This window comes from Canis lupus, chromosome 9 (genome assembly GCF_048164855.1).
Source record: "Canis lupus baileyi chromosome 9, mCanLup2.hap1, whole genome shotgun sequence".
Taxonomy (NCBI): Eukaryota; Metazoa; Chordata; class Mammalia; order Carnivora; family Canidae; genus Canis; species Canis lupus.
Window position 1 is genome coordinate 62,382,306 of NC_132846.1, and position 21,817 is coordinate 62,404,122.

A 21,817-nucleotide genomic window follows, 5' to 3' on the forward strand; every position below is an offset into this window, starting at 1 on the left:
ATTGCATATTTGAAAGTTATTAAGAAAAGGGATCTTAGAGGATCCCTGGATGGTTCAGAGGTTTAGCGCCTGCCTTTGGCCCAGGGCACAATCCTGGAGTCCCGGGATCGAGTCCCGGGTCAGGCTCCCAGCATGGAGCCTGCTTCTCCCTCTGCCTGTGTCTCTGCCTCTCTCTCTCTCTATCTCTCTCTCTATCTTGAACAAATAAATAAATAAATAAATCTTTAAAAAAAAGAAAAGGGATCTTACAAGTCCTTATCATAAGAAGAAAACAATTTCTTATAACTATGGAAGGTAATGGATGTTCACTAAACTTTGTGGTGAAAAAAAAAAAAACTTTGTGGTGATTATTTTGCAATGTATACAAATATCTAAGTTATGTTGCAAACCCCAAGCTAATTTATTGTTATCAGTTACATCTTTATTAAAAATATTTTTAAAGGTTATGAAATAAGAAGATATAGAAATAAAAAGGAACCAACTGAAAATCTTGAAATGAGCAAATACAATTGCCAACTTTGACACAGCTTAAAGGAGATTTAATGAACTAGAAGACAAAACTGAGGAAATCTCTCAGAATGCAGTGTGGGGATCCAAAAAAGGAAGGTGGAAAACTGAAAAGAAAATTAAGGACACATAGATGATGGAAGAGAAAGCACAGACATTACACTAAAAGAAGTTTCAGAAAGAGAGAAAAAGTGGAGGAGAAACTATTTAGTGCTGCAAATATCAGATTAAGGGAGAAAACCAACATAAGCATCTCAAATGCATAGGAAAAAAACATTCAAAGTAGCCCAATGCCTATTTACAATGGAAAAATTGAGCAGATTCTGAATATAAGAGATTTTCCCTTCTAGCCAAGGCCTATAGAAGCATCACACTAAATGGTGAGACTGTAGAAATGTTTCTATGAAAAGTCAGAAACACAATAGAGATACCACTAACCATCCCTACTACCCAATATTTTATCAGAGGTCCTGACTCATGGAAAACAGCTAGCTAACTAGATGTAAGATTTTAGAGATGCTGCACTTCCTGGTAGTGATCCAGGGTACAGCTAAGGGAGCAGAGAGCTGACGTGATGGAGATGAAGCTTATTGGAACTGGGAGAGTGGAGGAACTGAAAAGCTAAAGTGCTGGGAAGCCCCCAGGTAATGTTGGGACTTTGGGTCTGGGGGAGGCTCTATGTGATGCATGTGACCTGGATGTTGGTAGGTGACAGTGCTATGCACATGGAAGGAAAATCAGCCAGAGGGCAGAATGGTCAAAAGAGCAGGGTTTATCACAGGGTGAGAAATGACGGTCTCCAAACAGCATTGTGTTCAAAAGACCAACTGGGCAAAGCTCTCATGGAAGAGTCAAATGTCAGCTTAGGCAAGAAGGCAGATGCAAGGTTTCACTTGCCAGTTAAGGATGTGGGAAAGTTCATTTATGATGGCAAAAAAGGATTCCAGGGATGTCCTTTGAAAGTCTGAAGGATGGGGGAAGTGAAGGTTGATCAGAACAAATGAAGATCCAAGTAGAATGGGATGAGACAACCAGAGAGAATAGAGGGGCTTGTGTTTCTCACAGAGATCATAGTGCTGTGGGCCTTGTAGGATTAGGTGGTATCATGTGGTATCAAAGACGAAGTTATCTCCATTAGCCTGCTACAGCTTTGCCAACAGGAGAATCCATTATATGGCTTTAGAGTTGGAACACAAGGCCCCTTTGGGGTTACAATAACAATAAGTTGAAAAGTAAACTGACCTCCAGATTAGATCCACCAAGCATTAATGGCAGATTGCTCATTTAACGGTGCCCTGGTACTACACTATCGTCCACACTTACACATAGTCAACACAGATATATTAAGAGGCATTAGGATAGGTCATTAAAGAAAGTATCTGAAACAAACACCAAAGTTCTATATACAATGCATACTGAGTAGAGGGCTGTAGACTTAGAATCTGGAAGTATTTAATGGGTTAATCTTATATGGAAGCTGCTTGAGATATTTTATTTTACAATTTCAGTGAAGAAATTGTTTTATACTTTGTATAATTAGCCCCAGAGAAATAGATTTTGGAGACCAACCTCTCTGATGACCACTTAGCTGACCCCTACAAGCAACTGTCTCTATTACATCTGCCTTATCATTCTCTCTGATGCAGAACATGGCACACCCAAGTCTTAGGAAGCATCCCTTTCAATAAGGAACAAATATCAAAACAAGCAAGAACTGGCATCTGTTAGCCTATGAATCTGGACTGTTAATTATGTAAGACAAACATGATGTATTCAAGAAAATAGTACCCATTCATCCGCTTTTTTTTAAAATGGAAAAGCACTACATTTAATTTGTGGTTCTCTGCATTTTAAATAGGCAACTCAATGAAGCAATAAATGTGTTCATAATGAATAGATTTTTCTACATAGGAAACTCTTAATGGCAGTAGCATAACTGAAGATTTAACCTGGTGAACATAAAAGTAAACAACAGAAACACATAAGGATAATTTGTTTTTTTTTTTTTTTAATATTTTTTATTTATTTATGATAGTCACACAGAGAGAGAGAGAGAGAAGCAGAGACATAGGCAGAGGGTGAAGCAGGCTCCATGCACCGGGAGCCCGACGTGGGATTCGATCCCGGGTCTCCAGGATCACGCCCCGGGCCAAAGGCAGGCGCCAAACCGCTGCGCCACCCAGGGATCCCCACATAAGGATAATTTGAATTGGCCAGAAAATAATGTTTCAGTAAAAAAAAAAAAAAAAAAATCACTATTGTTGAGAGTAATTTTTAGGTTGTGATATAAAAATGCATCATTGTATAAAAAGATAAGATTGCTGTAATTAAATTACCAATATTGAAAACGAGACACAGCTCTCGGTACATCTTGCCTGCTTCCTCATAATTGTAAGCTTGGTCACTCTGGTGAGCCCCTGTGGCCTTGCAATCTTTCATTTTCCTTACACCGCTCTGTGTTTTTTCTCCTTTGACCCAAACTCCCACTGTTCTTCTCCATCTAAACCTTTCCACTGAGCATCATGGAATTTCCAGTTCTTTCTTTTCTTTTTCTTTTCTTTTTTTTTTTTTTTTTAGAGAGGGAGAGTAGGGGAGAGGCGAAAGAAGAGAGGGAATCTTAAGCAGGATCCACACTGAGCATGCAACCTGACATGAGGCTTGATCTCATGACCCTGAGATCATGATCTGAGTGGAAACCAAGAATCAAGACACTTAACCAACTGAGTCACCTAAGTGCCCTGGAATTTCCATTTCTAAACTATTCCATGCTCTCAGTTTTTTCAGCTAATGCTCTCCCCACATCATGCCTTGATTGAAGCATGGTTCCCTGTTGGAGACCTGGCTTCCCTCCACCTGCTCTCCAAATCTCCTTCCCTTCTGGCTCTTTTGATTTCCCCTTCTCTTGTATCTTCAACCTTCTGTCTCTAATGGGCTCCTCCCCACAGAATTATAATATTCTCAAATCAATCTCTCTCCATTTTCCCCGTCTCCCACACCCTCTGCAATCTTCTCCCCTTTCCCCTCCACCAACCCTCTCTCCTCTCTTGTTCCTCACTTTTCAAGCTATTGAGAGCCTCCCACTGCACTGACATTGTTCTAGATATAGTCAATTACTCAACAACTACTTCCTTGTTGCTAAATCAAAAAGATACTCTTAGTGCTCATCTTACTGACCTCTTGACAACACTGGTCATGACTGATCCTTCCTCCATTCTTGAAACTCGACTCCCTCCATCTCAATAACCACATCTGTCTTTGGATTCCTTTAATTCTTTGGGCACCTATGTACATCCTCTCATTGTTGGTATTCTCTATGGTTCTTTCTTAGGCAGTCTTCCTTTGTTTAAATTCTCTCCCTGAGAGATCTTACTCAGCCCCTGGCTTCAGTTACAATTCATATGCTGATGACTCAAAATCTATGTGTCTAGTCCAGCTCTGCCACCCCCGTGACTTTAGAACTCCATATCTAAATGCTGAGTGGTCTTCTCTTGGACAGCCCGAAGTGGTCCAAATGGAATCCATCCATCTCCTTTTTTTTTTTTTTTTAAGATTTTATTTATTTACTCATGAGAGACACGGAGAGAAAGAGAGAGAGAGAGAAAGAGGCAGAGACACAGGGAGAGGGAGAAGCAGGCTCTATGCAGGGAGCCCGAAGTGGGACTAGATCCAGGATCGAGGATCACGCCCTGGGCCAAAGGCAGGCGCTAAACCACTGAGCCACCTAGGGATCCCCCATCCATCTTTTTAATCCTGTACTTCTTACATTCCCTCTGTCAATGAACATTATCATTACTCCCAGGTGTGAAATCTGAAACCCAGATTCAATCTTGATGCCTCTCCCACTCCTCTCTAACTGCAGCCAATCTATTTACCTAGATCTGTAAACTTCACCATGAAAATACCTCTTAAATCCACCCACATTTCTCCAACACCTCAGCCATACCATAGTCCATCAACTCTCTGATTGCCACAATGACCCCTAACCAGTCCCCCCCACCTCTAGAGGTCCATTCTCTATGGTCAAGAGAGAGCTGTCTAAAATGCAATCTGATGTCACTCTCCTTTCTTTTTTATTTTTTTAAACATTTTATTTATTTATTCATGAGAGACACAAGGAGAGAGAGGCAGAGACACAGGCAGAGGGAGAAGCAGGCTCAATGCAAGGAGCCCGATGCGGGACTCAAACCCAGGAATCCGGGATCACGCCCTGGGCCAAAGGCAGGCACTCAACCGGCCAAAGGCAGACACTCAACCGCTGAGCCACTCAGGCATCCCCATGTCACTCTCCTTTCTTAAAACCCTCCAGGATGCTCCATTTCTCCTAGGAGGAGGTCCTCACACCTGATCTCACAAAAGCCCCTCATACTCTGGCTGCTGTCCTCTAGCTCAGCTTCATATCTTGTCACCCCTCTGCTGTGTGCTCCAATTACACTCGACTTCTTTCATTTCTGCAATGAAGCCATGATCTCTTGTGGGGAGACCTTTGTACATGCTTTTCCATGTATCCAAAGCAATCAACTGCTCTTCTTCCCCTAGCTAACTCTTATTCATCCTTCAAGAATCAAGAAACATTACTTCCTGCTGAAAGTCTTCCTGACAGGGCCAGGTGCTCCAGCAGTATGCTCCCATATCACCTGCTGCTTCTCCTATCACTGCACTTACCACACTCCATGGGAATTATCTGTTTGATTTTAGGTGACTATTCTCTGGGGGCAAGGTCCACATATATGTGCAGTATACCACACGACCCAGGCACGAGCCTAGGACCAGGTCATGGTAGGGGCTAGATCAGTGGTTCTCACAACTGTGTAGCTTTAGGATTCCCTTACACTCTTAAGTATTGGGAATCCTAAAGAGCTTCTGCTTATATGGGCTTCATCTATCAGTATTTGTCACACCAGAAATTATAGCTCAGAAAATTTCAAAATCTTACTTCATAAAAAATTGACAATAATTTCATTGCATTTTAACATAAATTGTGCTTTTATGGAGACTAAGTAAACTTTCCAAAATCAAACAAAACAAAAAACCGTGAGAAGAAATTTTACATTTGTGCAGTCTTTTCAATGTATTATTTAACATATTACAGCTAGATTCTCTATCTGCTTCTGGATTCCCTTTGTGGTGATATGGGTATAGTGTGCAAAGAAAAATATAGCTTCACACAGACATGTAGCTGAAAGGGTAAGTAGTCCTTTCAGATAATTGCAGATATTCTTTTCTGATACTACACTGTAACTCAATTAAGTGAAGCTTCTTAAAGGCCGGCTGCAATGTAGAATTTGAAACCTTATCAATTAACTTTTCATACTTTGTTACATTAAATTCCAGTGGCATATCTTGTATTTTCAATAGATCTTTTACCCAAGCATGATTTTGTAACATCAGGCATTGGTTGTCTGAAAAAATATTAATTCACTGAGTTACACAGATCTTCTAAATGTTAACACATTTCATTATACAATATAAAAAATCACATTTGTTAATATCACCATTGCATTCACCAGAACAGTCTTTAAGTATTGAGAAACTGTCAAGCTCACAGTGGTGGATACAAGTTTCCCAAATTCCAATTTTCACTTGAAAGCTCGAATTTTATCATTGGCAACAAACGCTGTCAGTTGTTTTTCTTGAAATGACAAGCTCACTTGGTTCATTTTTAAGAAAATGCTGACCAAATACTCAAGCCTGAAAAATGAGAGTTTGTCAGTCATTCTTTCAAATAAAAATACTGTTTCATTAAAACACTAGCCAGTTCAGATCTCAATTTAAACAATTGTGCAAGAGCTTTTCCTGGAGATAACCACAGTGCTTCAGCATGTTAACAGGAATGCTGTACGTATACTTCTGAGGATATTAAAAAGACGTGCATTTGAGGGTTGAGATTTAATAAAATAATTCTTATTGCTTCACTAGGATATTCTTAAGTGAAACTGATTTAAAAAAAAAACTCTGAGGGTAAGGTGATAAAGAATACAATGATTACTAGGTACAGTTTGGTGCTACTATCATGTTAAAAATAGGGAAAAAAACTCATGCAGTTTTATGTTTTAAACATAAGAAAATGCACCATATCAATGTAAATGTAGTATCAATGTAAATGTCAACTGAGTGAAACAAGATAAACAGTGCCTTAGCATCAGGAAAATAGTCTTGACCTCACAGACCACCCATCGGGAACCTCTGGGCTAGATGAATGACACAAGGAAGGAAGCAGAAGCCAGCTTGGGTGCCTGTGACAACACTGGTGGAGGCCCTGGCCTTAACTCCATCCTGAGAACCTTCTGTATAGCTAATTCTTCTGCTATCTACTCTGGGACTTCTTGGTGGCTTCCTCCCACCCAATGTTTGGTTTTGCCTTAACCCATGGGTGCTGGGACCTGGGCTGTAATTAAATCCTGGTTGCAACTCAATTCCCTGGCTTCATTTTTGTTATTATTTCTGGGACCCAGTTTTGGATATCAGCCTTCTGGCCTTCGATCCCATAGTAAGGAGTAGGGTAAACCCTCCTTGGTATTTTTTCTGGACCATTCTGGAGTAGACTATCCAAGTTTACTTCTTTTTTTAAATTACAGATTTTATTTATTTATTCATGAGAGAAACACACACACAGAGGCAGAGACACAGGCAGAGGGAAAAGCAGGCTCCATGCAGGAAACCCAATGTGGGACCCGATCCTGGGACTCCGGGATCACGCCCCGAGCCGAAGGCAGATACACTTAACCACTGAGCCACCCAGGTGTCCCTCCAAGTTAACTTCTTACTAGCTCTGTGTCTTGAATAATGGAGGAGGCAGTGGGGCAGGGGGATTAGAGAGATTGGGTACAGAGTGATTTTAGGAAGATACCTAACTTTGAAAGTAAAAACTGTTTTGCTGTTTTTCTTCTTGAAAGATAAGGTGAAATATCCTTTTACTTTTAAAGATACGGATCAAAATAAAAAAGTCTACTGGTCGATGAATAGATGCTAAAAGAAATGCCCAACATAGAACAGTTTTAAAAATGTATGCTCATCCATTTCTCTTCCATCAGTACTTTCTGATTATGCATCAGAAGTTCATTCAAGTATGAGACTTTGGTAAATGCATCTTTTAAATTCAAAAGTTGGAGCTGGGCATGTACAGGACAAGATATCATTTGCTGAAACCAGCTTTCAAAAAATAGTAAATTAATTTAGAAGCAAATTAATATGATTTTCAAGGAGGTCCTTCCCATTTGAACAAATCATTTTTGTCATTACAAAAGAAATGCTTTCTTCTCCTTGTACACCTCTATTACTTTTCTGAACATTCTTACACTAAGGCTTCCTTGTACTTTGAATAGCCAAGCTCTATCACAGTAATGTATCTATCTGTGTGAAACAACCTTCCGATATTTCTAAGAGTCAGTGATAGAATGAAATGCCCTTTGTGTCATTCCTCAGCTCCCTTGCAAGAAGAGCCCAGAGGTTTAACTTCAAGGTGGCTTTGGGAAGACACTGCACGCTGGCCCTGGCAGTGAGGGGTACTGTCGGGGGCAGGGGGGAGGGCGGGGGACAGAACCACAGGGGTGATAGCTACTCAAAGGCACAAGAGTTATGCTCCAGAGGGAAGCAGGCTGACAATGGAGAGATAGAGGCCAGTCAGGAGCCTTAGTTCCAAGAGTGTGTCTATGGGACAAGGACAAGGGCTCTCCTGGGTGGCTACTTTCCTCTTCCTTCACAAACAGGGATACACTGATGTCCAACATGAGGCTGACCTGGGTCTCCCAGGCACTGAGAGGCAGTTTTTCATAGTGAGGATCTTGAAGTTCTGGAGGCAGACTGCTTGAGTTTGAATAATAGCTCCGTCACTTATGGGCTGAGTGACCCTGGGCAAGGGAGTGTTCTAATCTCTACCCATCTTGTTGAGCTGTTATAAGGCTATAAAGATATAATCTACATAAAGTACTGAGTACAGTAGTTGGCATGTAGCAGGTGCTTAACAAATGACAACTACTCTTATTCATATTATTGCTCTGAAAGTGTAAGCTGTGCATCTCCTAAAGGGAGAAGAAATGAACCTAGGACTTTTATATTCATTCCCTGCCCATCCCAGGGAGAGGATCCTGAGACATAGTAGAAGATTCAATCAGATCTCTCGGACACCAATTAAAGAATATGTCATTCTTCACCAGGAGTGTTTACGCCCTAACTGGGAGGGACACTGTTAAGCATAAACATCTGGATGAATAACAAAGAATTATGAGAAGATGCAGTCTTGTCGGGTGAAGACTCAAGAGGATACCGATGTCAGGTCTCAATCACAACTCTAGGCCTAGAGTCCCTTGATTTCCTCAATGCTGATGAATGTGAAGTTCTCTAACCTGCTGCAAGACCAACCTTCTATGGTAGACTAGGGGCTTTGTCAACTACATAGAACTTCTCTGCATGTGAATTATCCAGTATCAAGATCCCATTCACCATACACAGCTCCCCTACTCTTATAGTTCTATTGCTCTGTGATTCCCAACTGCCTTTCAGTATCTTCTGGAACTCCTAGGACCCTGGCCACTCAACATTCTCTCAGTCTACAGATGCCTATCTGGTTTTACTTATTCTCTATCTGGCCTAGAGCCCATGATGCCATGACTTTAGCTATGTGGACCATCTTCCTCAATGCTCTGCTTTCTTCTTCTTCTATCCCATGCAGCCTACAAAACCCAAATCCAGTATGGACCCAGTCATAGTTCTTCAATCAGGCTTTCTATCCCATTCCTCTTGCCTCCTAAAGGACTTGGCTTCTTCAATCATGTTCCTATGCCTTCACTTCTACTCACTATTTCTTCCCAACACATATATATGTTGTGAAATATCTCCCTGGATTCCAAATTACTTCTGTAGCATCTTATTCTCCAAAAGTAGTTTACACCCGTTTCCTCTACATCCTCATCATCAATTCACTCCTTAACCCAAAGCAAGCTGGCCTCTGTTTCCATGATCTTTTACCCACACTGCTTTTGTTGAGATTTATCAATGCTTTTCATATAGCCAAATCCAAGGAATCATTTTTAATTCTTACATTTTCTGATTTCCCTGTGGCATGTCAAACTGACATTGCTTTTCTTTTTTTTTTAAGATTTATTTTTGAGAGTGAGCAAGAGCATGTGTGTGTGGGAGGACAGAGGGAGAAAGAATCTCAAGTAGACTCCAAGCTGAGCATGGAGCCCAACGTGGGGCTTAATCCCATGACCCTGAGATCACAAGTTGGACGCTTACCTGCATGAGCCACTCAAGAGCCCCGCATTTGCTTCCTCTTCTAAATTCTCATCTTGCCTTTTAAATACCAGAGCTCCCTCATACTCCTCTTACTGTATAGACCCTTCTAGCATGACTGCATTTAAACAAACCTAGGACTTCAACAACTCATAGGATTCATAAACTAATACCATGGAGCCCAGATGCCCCTGCTGAGTGGAGACCCCATAGGCACATTGGTTAAGAACACAGACTCTGAACTCAGATAAGCCTGCATTCCAACTCCTGTCTGCACTGACCAGTTAAGTTACCTCACTTAAGCCTCAGGCTTCTTAACTATAGAATGGGGGTAATGATATCACTCGTATCTACCTCTTAGAGTTCTCTTGAGGATTAAATTAAATAATGCATGGAGAAGCATGTAATTAACACTCGATAATGTTAGTGATTGTTATTATAGGATTCTCTACTTAAAACTCCCAAAGCAACTCAAACTTCAACTCAAATTACAAAATCAACTTAATGCCCTCATGTTCCTCCTTCATTACAGTAATCATCATAATAGCTTCTATCTCTCAAGGATCCATTTTTATAACTAATCTGTAAGTTAAATATTAGTGACCCTGTTTTACACATTAAAAACAAAACAAAACAAAACAAAAAAAACCCTGAGGCTTGGAGAAGTTAATTACCCTGCTGGAAGTGGCAGGAAAATGACAGGATTCAAATCCTGGCCCTTCTGACTCCAAAGTGACTGCTGCTAGCATTGGTTTACCACTTCAGTGTTTGGGTCCCAAGCTGAAACCCAGGACATTTATTTTGCTTTTCTTCTGTCTCACTCAGCTACATCCAGTGGTGTACTGGGGAAATGGTTTTCATGGGGCAGGGGAGGAAAATCTCCTGATTTGTACATTTTGCTGATTTCAAGTTGCCAGGGGGACATCACTGAATGTGAGGGGGGCAAAGATGGGCAGAACTGGCTTGGGAGCCTGCATAAGCCAGCTCCAGCACACTGCTGGATCCAGTAAGCCCCCCAATCCTGCTAATTGTGATCTGGATAGTTGGATGGAAAGCAATTTGCCAAAAACAACTTCGTCAAAATCAAGTTGGTAAAAACAACAGTGTGTTAAAACAATCTGGTTGGAAAAGAATACTGTTTAGTGGTAGGCTACAGGTTTCGTCTCTCTTTACCCTTTTCTGGAGTAACTTAAGTCTGGCCGATCATTGCCCGGGACATCCAAGTACAGGCTGTTGGCGGCAAGGCTTCAATTTCTGCAGCCTGCAGTCCTCTGGGCTGCACGGAAGACTTTCCATTCCTCAGGTGCCAAGGTCTTCCCACCTTAGGTCTCTGCTTGGGCCTGGAATGTTCTTCCCTTCACCCCACCATTGTTGCTTGGCTGATTCCCCTTCCTCAACTTTCTGCGGAGACACACCCATCGAAGGGGATACTTGGCAAACCCAATGTCAAACAATGAGAATCAAGTTGGAATTGCGCATGTGTCCAACAACCAGCAGAATGCTTCAACACGTCCTGCAAGTTTTTAGAACATATGGTATGACCCTATTTCAATTTGGAAAAGTGCACATGGATATAGAAAAGGACCCGGGAGGTTAGTCTCCAGAGGTTTTAGCAGTGATTTTCTAAATAATAGATGTAATTATGGGAGTTGTTGGGTTTTTGTTGTTGTTGTTGTTATTTGTCTATAGTTTTTTGTAGTAAGCATGCATTGCTTCTGTAATAAAAAGGCCTATTTTTGTAAGATATTTTTATTGTTAATATCTTTGTAGTCCAGTTGTTCACTATAAACAATTTTGGACAAGGACAACTGGCTGAGTAGTCATTAGATGGAAAAAGAATCTCAAAAACAATGGAAAACAGGTAATTTTGAAGAACATGTAAATCACCATCTGGTGTACAAAACAATTACCAGAACTGAAGAAACCAGACTCCAGAGAGGTTCACTTTCTTTCTTTCTTTTTTTTTTTTAAGCTTTTATTTATTTATTCATGAGAGACAGAGAGAGAGAGAGAGAGAGAGAGAGAGAGGCAGAGACACAGGCAGAGGGAGAAGCAGGCTCCATGCAGGGAGCCCGACGTGGGACTCGATCCCGGGTCTCCAGAATCAGGCCTTGGACTGAAGATGGCGCTAAACCACTGAGCCACCGGGGCTGCCCTGAGGTTCACTTTCAGCTGCAGTGTTATTTCAGCAAGATTATTGGATTAACTAAATTATATTTGGCCCAATTCTATACTTTTGTTCACTCTACCTCCTTGTGAATCTCCATGTTTCCCTTGTGATTCCTTGTGAATCCTTGTGAGAATTGTGATTCTTGTGAATCTCCATGTTTCTTTTTCATTCCCTTCATCACCAGGTCAAGGAAACAACCAAATTCCTTAGGCTGCACAGACCCATTATGATCAGAGTTCTACCTAGTTCTTGGCATCTTCCTCACTGCATGTTTCCCTTCACCTCCATGCCCTTCTACCCCACACCACCCAGGGGCCAGCTCTGAGCTCTTGGCTCTGGAAATGCAAATTCTATGTCCCTGAACATGTCATGTGGTTTCAGTTCTCTGTAATTTTGTAGGTGCTGCATTCTCTGCAATGCCTTTAAAGCACACATGTGCATGCACACACAGTGATACAATGTGGTTCATCACACCGTAGAAAATTCATATGAATCCTATCTGCCTTATAGACATGATTGTATCTTCTTCACTTTGGCATTTTTAGTGTCTCCACACCTGTCATACTCACAGTTATGGTTTGCATACCAGCAATATCAGTATTACTCGGGGGCTCCTGTTACATGTGCACATTTTTCAGGCCCACTACACTATCTCCTGATTCAGAAACTCTGAAGATGGGCCCCAGAAAGGATTCTTTTTAATATTTATTTATTGATTTGAGAGGGGTAGGGACAGAGGAGTGGAGGGAGAGGACCCCCGAGCACACTCCCTACTGAGTGGGGAGCTGGTCATAGGGCTCAATCTCACAGTTCTAAGACCACAACCTAAGCCAAAACCAAGAGTTTTGCACCTGACTGAGTCACCCAGGCACCCAGAAAGGATGTCTAAAGAGCCCTCATGTGTCTCTTGTGCTACTCTAGCTAATTGGTAACGTTGGCTGAATGAACTAATAAATGGTTAAGAACTTGGAATACTCCCTTACATTTTTAAAAAATCTGCCTTCATCCAAACTTCTGCTTTTGTATGTGTCAATCCGGATATATGTATGTATGTATATATGCGTGCATGTGTGTGTATAAAATGAATAACCAATCTTTTCAAAATGTCCAGTGAAATTTTACTTAATTATTAGACCACTTTGAACAATAATATTTCTCCTGTAAGAAGAGGCAGTTAACACAGGACTTCATTTGTTATTATTGGCTATTGTTTAGTAGCTAAATTTGCATTACAGATCTGAAGTTTGGTTGGAGGAATGGAACCCTAGGGAGTTACAGACACAGTGTCTTGCCTAGGACCTCATGGTAACTTAGTGGGAGGCTGGGTTTAGACTAAGCAGACTCAGAATTTCCATTTATGTTGAGGCCACCAAGTCACTCACAATACTGTTCTTCCTTCAGGTAGATCATAGAATTAACTTTTTGGTGGAGAGACCTTGGGAGGTTACAGTAAACACTTTACTTTGTGGGCAGGCAGTTAAATGTGTAAAGGTCCCTACCCTCTATCTGATCATTACCTAAAGGACATTCCTATCGGGCCTGAAGTGATTTGTTGGTGCTGTAATGTAGGCAGCCTTTTCACATCTCCCTCTGTAGCTGCTGGAATCTTGGCTTACACCCAAATGCCCCACTTGGGTTTTGTTCAGGAAAGATTTCCTCCAGCTGCTTTATCTGTTCCACGATTACATGTATGAGCTTCCAGAATGTACAAGATCACAAGTCAAATGAAAGGCTTCAGTTCCCAATTCACCTAAGGAGATAAAATTTGAAACCAAGGAAACAACAAAGCATGGCTAAATGAAGGGCTAAGTATAAATGAGACTGAATAGTATTCCTACTAAAATGTCAGCACGCGCCAAAACGCGAAAGGAAAATAGACACTGTGGGGTAATTGGAGTCTTTGTGCTCCATTTATGGTCACACTTGCAAAGGGATTCAGAATTGCTCTTTAGCATTTACAATTTGAGGCAAAGCAAGCTGACAGAAAAAAAAAAAGTGTGTATTTAAAGATTAACAAAGACTTGTATAGCCATGTTCATAGCAGTGTAGTTCACAATAGTCAAAAGATAGAAGCAACCCAACTGTCCTCCGATAGATGGACAAACACATGTGGTGTACTCGTACAGTGGAGTATTATTCAGTGTTTAAAAGGAAGGACATTCCAACACAATGTGGATGAACCTCCAGGACGTGACGTCAAGTTAAATAAGCCAGTCAAAAAAGAATAATGCTGTAGGAATTTACTCATACGAAGAACCTCAAATAGTCTAACTTGTAGGAACAGAAGGTAGAATGGCAGTTGCCAAGAACTGGGAGAAGGGGAAAATGAGAGTTGTTTAATGTGTACAGAGTTGTGGCTTTGCAAGATTAAAAAAGTTCTAGAGATTGGTCATATAACAACGTGAATACAGTTAACACCGCTACGCTGTATACTTAAAAATAGTTAAGATGGTTAATAAACAAAAACGACTACAAAAACTGTTCTAAGAATTGGCAGAGTATATCTAGAAGTGACACTTGGGCATCCTGGGGATCATTGGAACATCCTGGGCCATCATTCACACTGAAAGTCTGGGGGTCAAGATTGAGAGATGAAGGTCTAAAGGAAAAATGCTCAAGTAAAAGGAAAAAGGGTGGGTAGGGTAGTTACTTGTGGCAGATGGAAGAGTAACTGACATATATGCAGATAAAGACCTGAAGGTCACAGGGCTTGAGAGAAAGATAACCTTTAGCATAAAAAGGGAGAATCTGACCCCCCCAAATCATCAAATGTCCTAAACATCTAGAAACTTAAGAGGCAAAAATATGAGGTTTCATAAATCTCAAATATACATACTGGAAAGTACTTAAAAGTCCAGAGTCCAAACCTCAGTTCAGCTTCAAACACATGACACACGTTTGCCAGTTGTCTCGAAGCCACACAGTCTTGCTATATCACAAATGGGACAACTGGTATATGTAAAGAAGATCAAATACAATGAGACCTTCAGAATATTGCTCAGAATCATGAAGATGCTCTTATCTGGACCAAGAGTCAACTGGCGAATTTTGAAAAGTCTGTTGAGACAGAGGAAACAGGGAACATGGATATTCAAGGCTATGGATGCTATAGTGTGCCTTCAGACCCCTCAGCTGCTGAAGTGTCACCTGCTCAGGTTTCCAGCTGACAACCTCAAGGGCCTCACCTCCAGCCAGGGGAAGCTGCCTTGCTACAGGTGATGGCCCCCTCCCCAGGTGCAGGCCACAGCCAGGCCTGGTCAGTGCAGTAGAACAAGTGCCAATCCCTCTGTCTGTCATATTTCTGCTGGGTGGAGGGAGGGCCCAGCATGTTCTACAGAACTGGCCAAGTCAGAGTTGCAATTTGTCATTGATAAACCTTGCCCCCATGGCTCCCATACAGGCCTGGTCCCAGGAGCATCCTCAACAAACTTCTGGCATGCATATCTCCATCTCAGAGTCTGTTTCCCAGGGCCCAAACTAAGACACATCCATAACTTACGTGTTTAATTTTAAATTTAAAATATAAGCATGCATTTCTTCCCTGATATTGTGATTTATGTCAAAGCTTACATCTTTGAGACCAGGTCCACGGATCAGCATGCTTTCTCCCCTTTCCTGAATAAACTACACCTAGAATGCACTACCTATGATTTCTCATTTTAGTTTTCCTGAAAGTATGAAAACTGAAAGGCCACTAGACAACAATCTACATATCTAGATGTAGAATCGCTCTAAATATCCCCCACCTTTCCACCATCGCACCCCACCCCCAATAATCTAATAGATATCTCACCCACAGCTAATATGACAGCTTTTTCTAAACATTTTAAAACTGCAATACACATAATATTCACTATCTTAACTATTTCTTTATAAATATTTATATTTATATTTATTAGAGAGAGAAAGCAAAGAGTACAAGAGTGTGTGGTGGGAGAGGGAGAGGGAGAGAATCTCAGACTCTATGCTAAGCGCAGAGATGACATGGGGCTCAATCTCATGCCCCTGAGATCATGACCTGAGCTGAAAGCTGAAATCAAGAGTGAGATGCTTAACCACCTGAGCCATCCAGGTGACCCTGATCTTTAACCATTTCTACATGTACAGATGGTTGTATTAACCATAACATTGTTGTGCAGCCTTCACCACCATCCAACCCAGAACTCTCTTCATCTTGTAAAGCTGAAACCCTGTCCCCATTTGACACAAACTCCCCATTCCTTCCTTCCCCTCAGCCCCTGGTAACTACCATCCTACTTTTGGTCTAGGAACCTCAGATCTTTTTTTTTTTTTTTAATTTAGTGACTTTTATTTGGTCTTTCCAAACTTAATTTTTATAGAAATAGTGGCTGTCTTTTGTACTTATAGTCTGTTTGCCTAATATTTAGTTAAATCACATAATTACAATAACACATTTAACTGGCAGAGATAGGTTCGAGAACAAACAATACAAATAGGCTTGGGAACAAAAACACATCAGTTGGTTGTAGCAGAAATGCATGAATATAGAGGGACAAGCCTCCCAATTACAAGCATTTGACATGCTGTGGGCATCTGCAGGACTGCTCTGCACAGGGACTGGAAGCTTCTTGTAAGTTGGTGAATTGGCTAAGAGAGCTTCTTCTATTGTATAAAAACGGATCTTGCTAGCATTTATTGAGCACCTATGTGACAGGTACTGTGTGGCTTGTATTATGTCCCTTAATCTCCATCATTCACAAGACAAATATTATCCTCTTCATTTTATGTATAGGAGACCAAGGCACAGTTTATCCCAAGTCCCATCACTAAGAAGTAGCAGGGCCAATGTCAAATTGGTATGAACTAGAGCTTGTCCTCACCCTTCACTGGTCCTACTGGCTCTCCAAGTGAATAATAAATAAAAGGGGTAACCAGATTAAAAATATACCAAGTGATCCTTTATTTTCTACTGGCATTGTACCAAATGACAAAATATGTCACACCTAGTTTTGTTTTGTTTTGTTTTTTAAAGACTATAATTTAACAAACGAAAGACGCACTTAAAGCCTCATAAGAAAGGGTTGAAGGTAGAACAATCTGCAATTGTTATTTGTTTACAGAGGAATGATTTTGGTTAATGAAAGATGGAAGTGTTCGGCATTTGTAAGGAAAAGACTGGAGTCAGACACGTTAATTATGCTATCAAATTAACACGCAAAAAAGAAGCCAGAAAATTTATAGAATAAAAGTTAAGTGTATTACATATCAAGATAACACTTTGAATTAAAACACACACACACACACACAAAACAAACAAAAACCAAACAGCCAGCACCTCTAAAGTAATTCAAGAGTCAGCTAGTAAGCAACTAATTGAAAAGATCTCATGACAACGCATCAACACCCACATAGAAAAACCAAGCTATGGTCTTTTATTTATAAGTATTTTCCCAAGAAAATAAAGCATGAATTTGTGGCTGTCTTTTAAAAAGAAAAATGAATGATATTTCAAAACAGATACAGACAACACTACAAGCAAACCGGGGGTTGGGGGTAAAGGAGGTATTTAAGATTGTCAAATCATAATGAGTAGAAGCAAGTTCTGTGTAAGAGCCTATGGGAGAGCTGGCAGGGAGAAGGGACCTTGTCCTCCAGTATCACGTGGCAGCTCCCTTCTACATCCACAAGTAGGAGGTCACTCATTGCTCCCCATGTGTCCAGAACATTGAGATAATGGCTCTTTTCTGGACCAACAACCCATGAACGGGACATCAACAGACAGACATCTAAGACCCAGGTGCTCTCCCAGATATCCTGGGACAGCTTCTCTTTCATGGTACCATCTGACCTCGATGCGCATTTCTAAATGGAAAACCTTCCTGGGCTGTTCTACAGACACATTTCAAATCAATGGCATCATCAATCCCAAACTTGCTCACTCACCCTTATGTCTGTCTCCTAGCACATGGAATGGAGCCACTATTCACTCAGACTACCAAGACAGAAGCCTAGGAGCCCCTACTTCCCTCCACTGCATATCTTGTCACTAGGGTCCTATGAATTGAGGTGGAAAACCTCATTTGAATGCATCTGTTCTTCCACCATTCCCCTAGTTTAGGGCCTGGACTCTTGCAAGGAGGACCCTTCTTAGTAGTGATTGGTATGGCCAAGGGGTGTAATATACAATCTCCTTACTTACTGAGTTCCAACTTTTTATCTAAATATCATGTTCCAATTCCTTCATTAGCCAGAGTAGACTGTCTGGAAAAAATGGGAAGAGACAGGGGAGTTTCCCTTAGCATTAAAGAGAAATTTTTAGCATTCCACTTAGATACAGAAAAACATCAGGTTAACACTAAAAATTCACTTGTAGCCCAAACACAATAGGCCAGCTTATTCTTAGGATCCTTTTAGTCAATCAGCAAACTCTTCCTGCAGACTCTCTTAAATCACAGTGATTCATTTTGGGTGAACACAGAAATACCTCCTAAATAATTTCTCCCAGGTAAGATGAGCAAGGATGCTCCTTGGGCCTCCCAACACAGTTGCTTCCTGGAAGCTTCCCCTAAGAGCATCTGTGATAAAGCACAAACTGCAGACCTGTCTTTGAATCCCAGGCCCTGCCACTTACTCTGCCTTCAGTCAAGTTATACCATCATATAGAGAAAAGGAAGATAATGGTATTTACTTGTAAATATGGCTTAAGTTTAACATCAATAAACATCCACAAAGGGCCAGGTACTACCTCCAGCACCTGGGATCCAAAGATGAAGTTTCCAGCTCTGCCCTAGAGTTTCAGTTTGGTGGGGCAGAGAAAGTACATGAAGAAAAGAAGATTGGGGATGATGGAGAAGAACTGAAAGAGAAGTTATTCAAAATGAGGTAATTAGGTAAACACCCAATGCCTGATACCTGGCTCACTTAATAAATCCTTTTGGTTGATTTTGAACCCCTCCTCCTCCACTAGGACTTATAGCTATTATTGACCTAGCTTTTCTCTTATCTTTCTGAAAGTTCAGATAAAAAACTACCAACAAGATACCTGATGGTCACTGGCTCTGTTTTTGGAGAAGCTCTCATTTCACTGTAACATGCTCCTCTCTGGAGGCTTGCTATTTTGGGCATCTGCTCTTAGGATCATCCACGAGCGCTATGTAATTGGTACTCACTGGCTCACGTGGAAACAGGTTTCTTAAACTTCTTCCCACCTCCATTAAGGTTTCTCAGGTAAGATATGTTCTGAATTGATTTCTACACAGGAAAAGCTTGTAGTCTGGAACGCAGAGAGAAAATGGTGTCTTTTGATTCTAACACTTGATTTTTACCATCAAACCTCATTATCTTACATTATCTGTTATCTCATACAAGAGAATAAAAAGGAAGTAGAGACCAGAAAAAATAAAGAGGAAACTAGAAATTCATGGATAAGAAATGAAATAACTCAGATCACAGTTGCTTTCACAACCTGGACAGTATCAAAGGCAGCAAAGAGTGGTATGTTATGTTACAAGCTGTGGTGGTTTTAAGATATGTCCACAAATATCTTGAGGCCTAACAACCCTCTCTGTAAGTGTGGGCACTGGGGCTTCCTTTGTGCTCTCTCTCCTGGATCACTTCCTGTGGACAAAGTCAGATGCCATGTTGTGAAGACACTCAAGCAGCCCTGACGAAAGAGCTCCCTGTAAACAACAGGCCCTAAATCATCAGGTGTCTGAGTGAGCCACCCTGTAAGTGAACCCTCAGCCCCAGTCAAGCCTTCAAATGACTGTGACTCTGGCCAACATCTTGAATGTAACCTCATGAGAAGATATGAGCCAGAACTACCAGCTAAGCCACTCCCAGTTTCCTGACCCACAGGTATTAGGTGAGATATTAAATGTGTATTGCTTGAACCTGCTGAGTATCAGGGTAATTCATAGTGCAAAAATAGATAACTAAGACTCAGGTCAATAGGGTATTTGTGTAACAGTTTCTATAACCAGGATAGTATAATTTCCTTAGTTAAAAAACAATTTCCCCAATTTCTTTTCTCTGGAGCACAGAAATATGATATATACAATTGTGAGTGATAAGACAACACACAGTTAATGCTGGTTCTGCTCCTTCGCTGCTTCCTGGCCCCCACCCCCAAAAAGAAACTACAGTTTTAAAAAACTGGAGCTATAGAACTAAAAGACAGTGTGGGTTGTGACTTTTTTAAAAAAAATTTTTAAACAAGGTATATGATAAAGCAAGTCGTAATGAAAGCAAATGACATTACTAAGTTGTAAGAAATGGGCAAATAGAGCTAGCTAATCCTAGATAACAAAGAATGAATTTTGAATGTTATCAGAATTAGGATTTAGGCATTCATATAATTCATTTATTTAAAAATATAATTTCTTTTTTAGAAAAAGGTTTTATTTATTTATTCATGATAGACACAGAGAGAGAGAGAGGCAGAGACATAGGCAGAGGGAGAAGCAGACTCCCTACAAGAAGCCCGATGTGGGACTCCATCCCAGGACCCCGGGATCACACCCTGAGCCAAAGGCAGACACTCAACCACTGAGTCACCCAGGTGTCCCTAAAAATATAATTTCTTATGGGAGGTGTGAATTAGTACTTAAGGTTTCAAGGTGTCATATCTGCAACCAAAAGAAAGAACATTTTATTATTTATCTCAAAACTGGGGCTCATTTATTCACAATCATTTATTATACACCTGATTTCTCCCAGAAATTATCCTCAAGCTTGGGGATGAACTGATATAAACTATATGTGACATTCAGGAATCACAGAAGGTAGATAAGTGCTTCTCACATGAAAAAGACCTATGGGTCCATTCCCTAAAAATCAAATACCAAAGGCAGTGGAGTGGGACCTAGAAATCTCCATGTTTTCAAACACATAATTGATTCCAATGCTTAAGCTGGTGGTTCTCCACTACACAAAGGTGAACAATAATACAGTACAACCTAAGTCACAGGGATGAAAGGTACAGCATAGGGAACAGAGTCAATGGTATTATTTTTTAATATTTTATTTATTTATTCATGACAAACACAGAATGAGAGACAGAGAGAGGCAGAGACACAGGAGGAAGGGAGAAGCAGGCTCCATGCAGGGAGCCCAATGTGGGACTCAATCCTGGGACTCCAAAGGCAGTGGGCCAAAGGCAGGCGCCAAACCACTGAGCCATTGGGGGATCCCAGCCATCCAGGGATCCTAAGGAGCCAATGATATTGTGATAGCATTGTATGGTGACAGATGGTGGCTACATTTGTGGTGAGCATAGCCTAATATATAGGGTTGCTGAATCACTATGTTGTACACCTGAAACTAATGTAACATTGTGTGTCAGCTATATTTCAATGAAAAGAAAATAGAATACAACCCATTTCCTGAGCACCTGATCTTGTACTGGAGGTGTTCGGTGCTGGGGGTGCCACTGTATCCGAGAAAATAGGCACCATGAGATTAGAAGCATAAGACTTGACCCCAGGAAGGGGGAGATGATGGTCACCATAGGCAGAGGATACAGTATCTTTAGGGATAGGGAAGGGAGAGCACACGAGGAACCCAACCACACCTTCAGATGTGGAATCACACCACTCGGTAGGCTTGAAGACTAAGTTAAAGAATAAAGTAGTATATTCATGCATTCTGAGATTTTTCCATTGGAAAGAGACCTAACTGACCCTCTACTACAACTCTCTCACTTCATAGAAGAAAAACTCTAGATGTTGACCCAAGGTCATACAACAAGGACAGGCACAGAACCTAGTTCCTGTGACTCTAGTTTGAATGTACTTTCTTCTTGACTGGCTCCTCTTAGGAGTAAAAGGCGTCTTCAAGAACCAGAATGAGGCCAAAGTATATTTCTCAATTCTAAAAAGTGTGTGTTGTTACTATAGCATACTATCTCAGGAGCTATCAATCTGGGGCATTTTTGAAAAGATACAATCA

The 21,817-nt window shown here is 41.0% G+C and overlaps 1 protein-coding gene across 17 annotated transcripts in view; it reads right to left on the minus strand.

Moving 5' to 3' along the window:
* EFCAB11 (EF-hand calcium binding domain 11) overlaps positions 1-21,817 on the minus strand; it is a 144,836-nt gene that overhangs the window by 43,819 nt on the left and 79,200 nt on the right. For 6 of the 17 annotated variants that reach the window (XR_012037074.1, XR_012037080.1, XR_012037071.1 and 3 more), the window contains 3 exons: positions 19,039-19,142; positions 18,069-18,130; positions 13,095-13,658 (listed from right to left, as the gene is read on the minus strand). The exons of 4 other annotated variants lie outside the window; for them this stretch is intronic. Coding sequence is in view for 3 of the 13 variants with exons in the window: in XM_072839653.1 (XP_072695754.1) it covers positions 18,094-18,130 (37 nt within the window). In the remaining 10 variants the exon portion in view is untranslated. Of the gene's footprint in view, positions 1-13,094; positions 13,659-18,068; positions 18,131-19,038; positions 19,143-21,817 lie in introns of those variants that run through there. 7 more of the 17 variants (XR_012037082.1, XR_012037072.1, XR_012037079.1 and 4 more) reach the window with 5 other exon arrangements.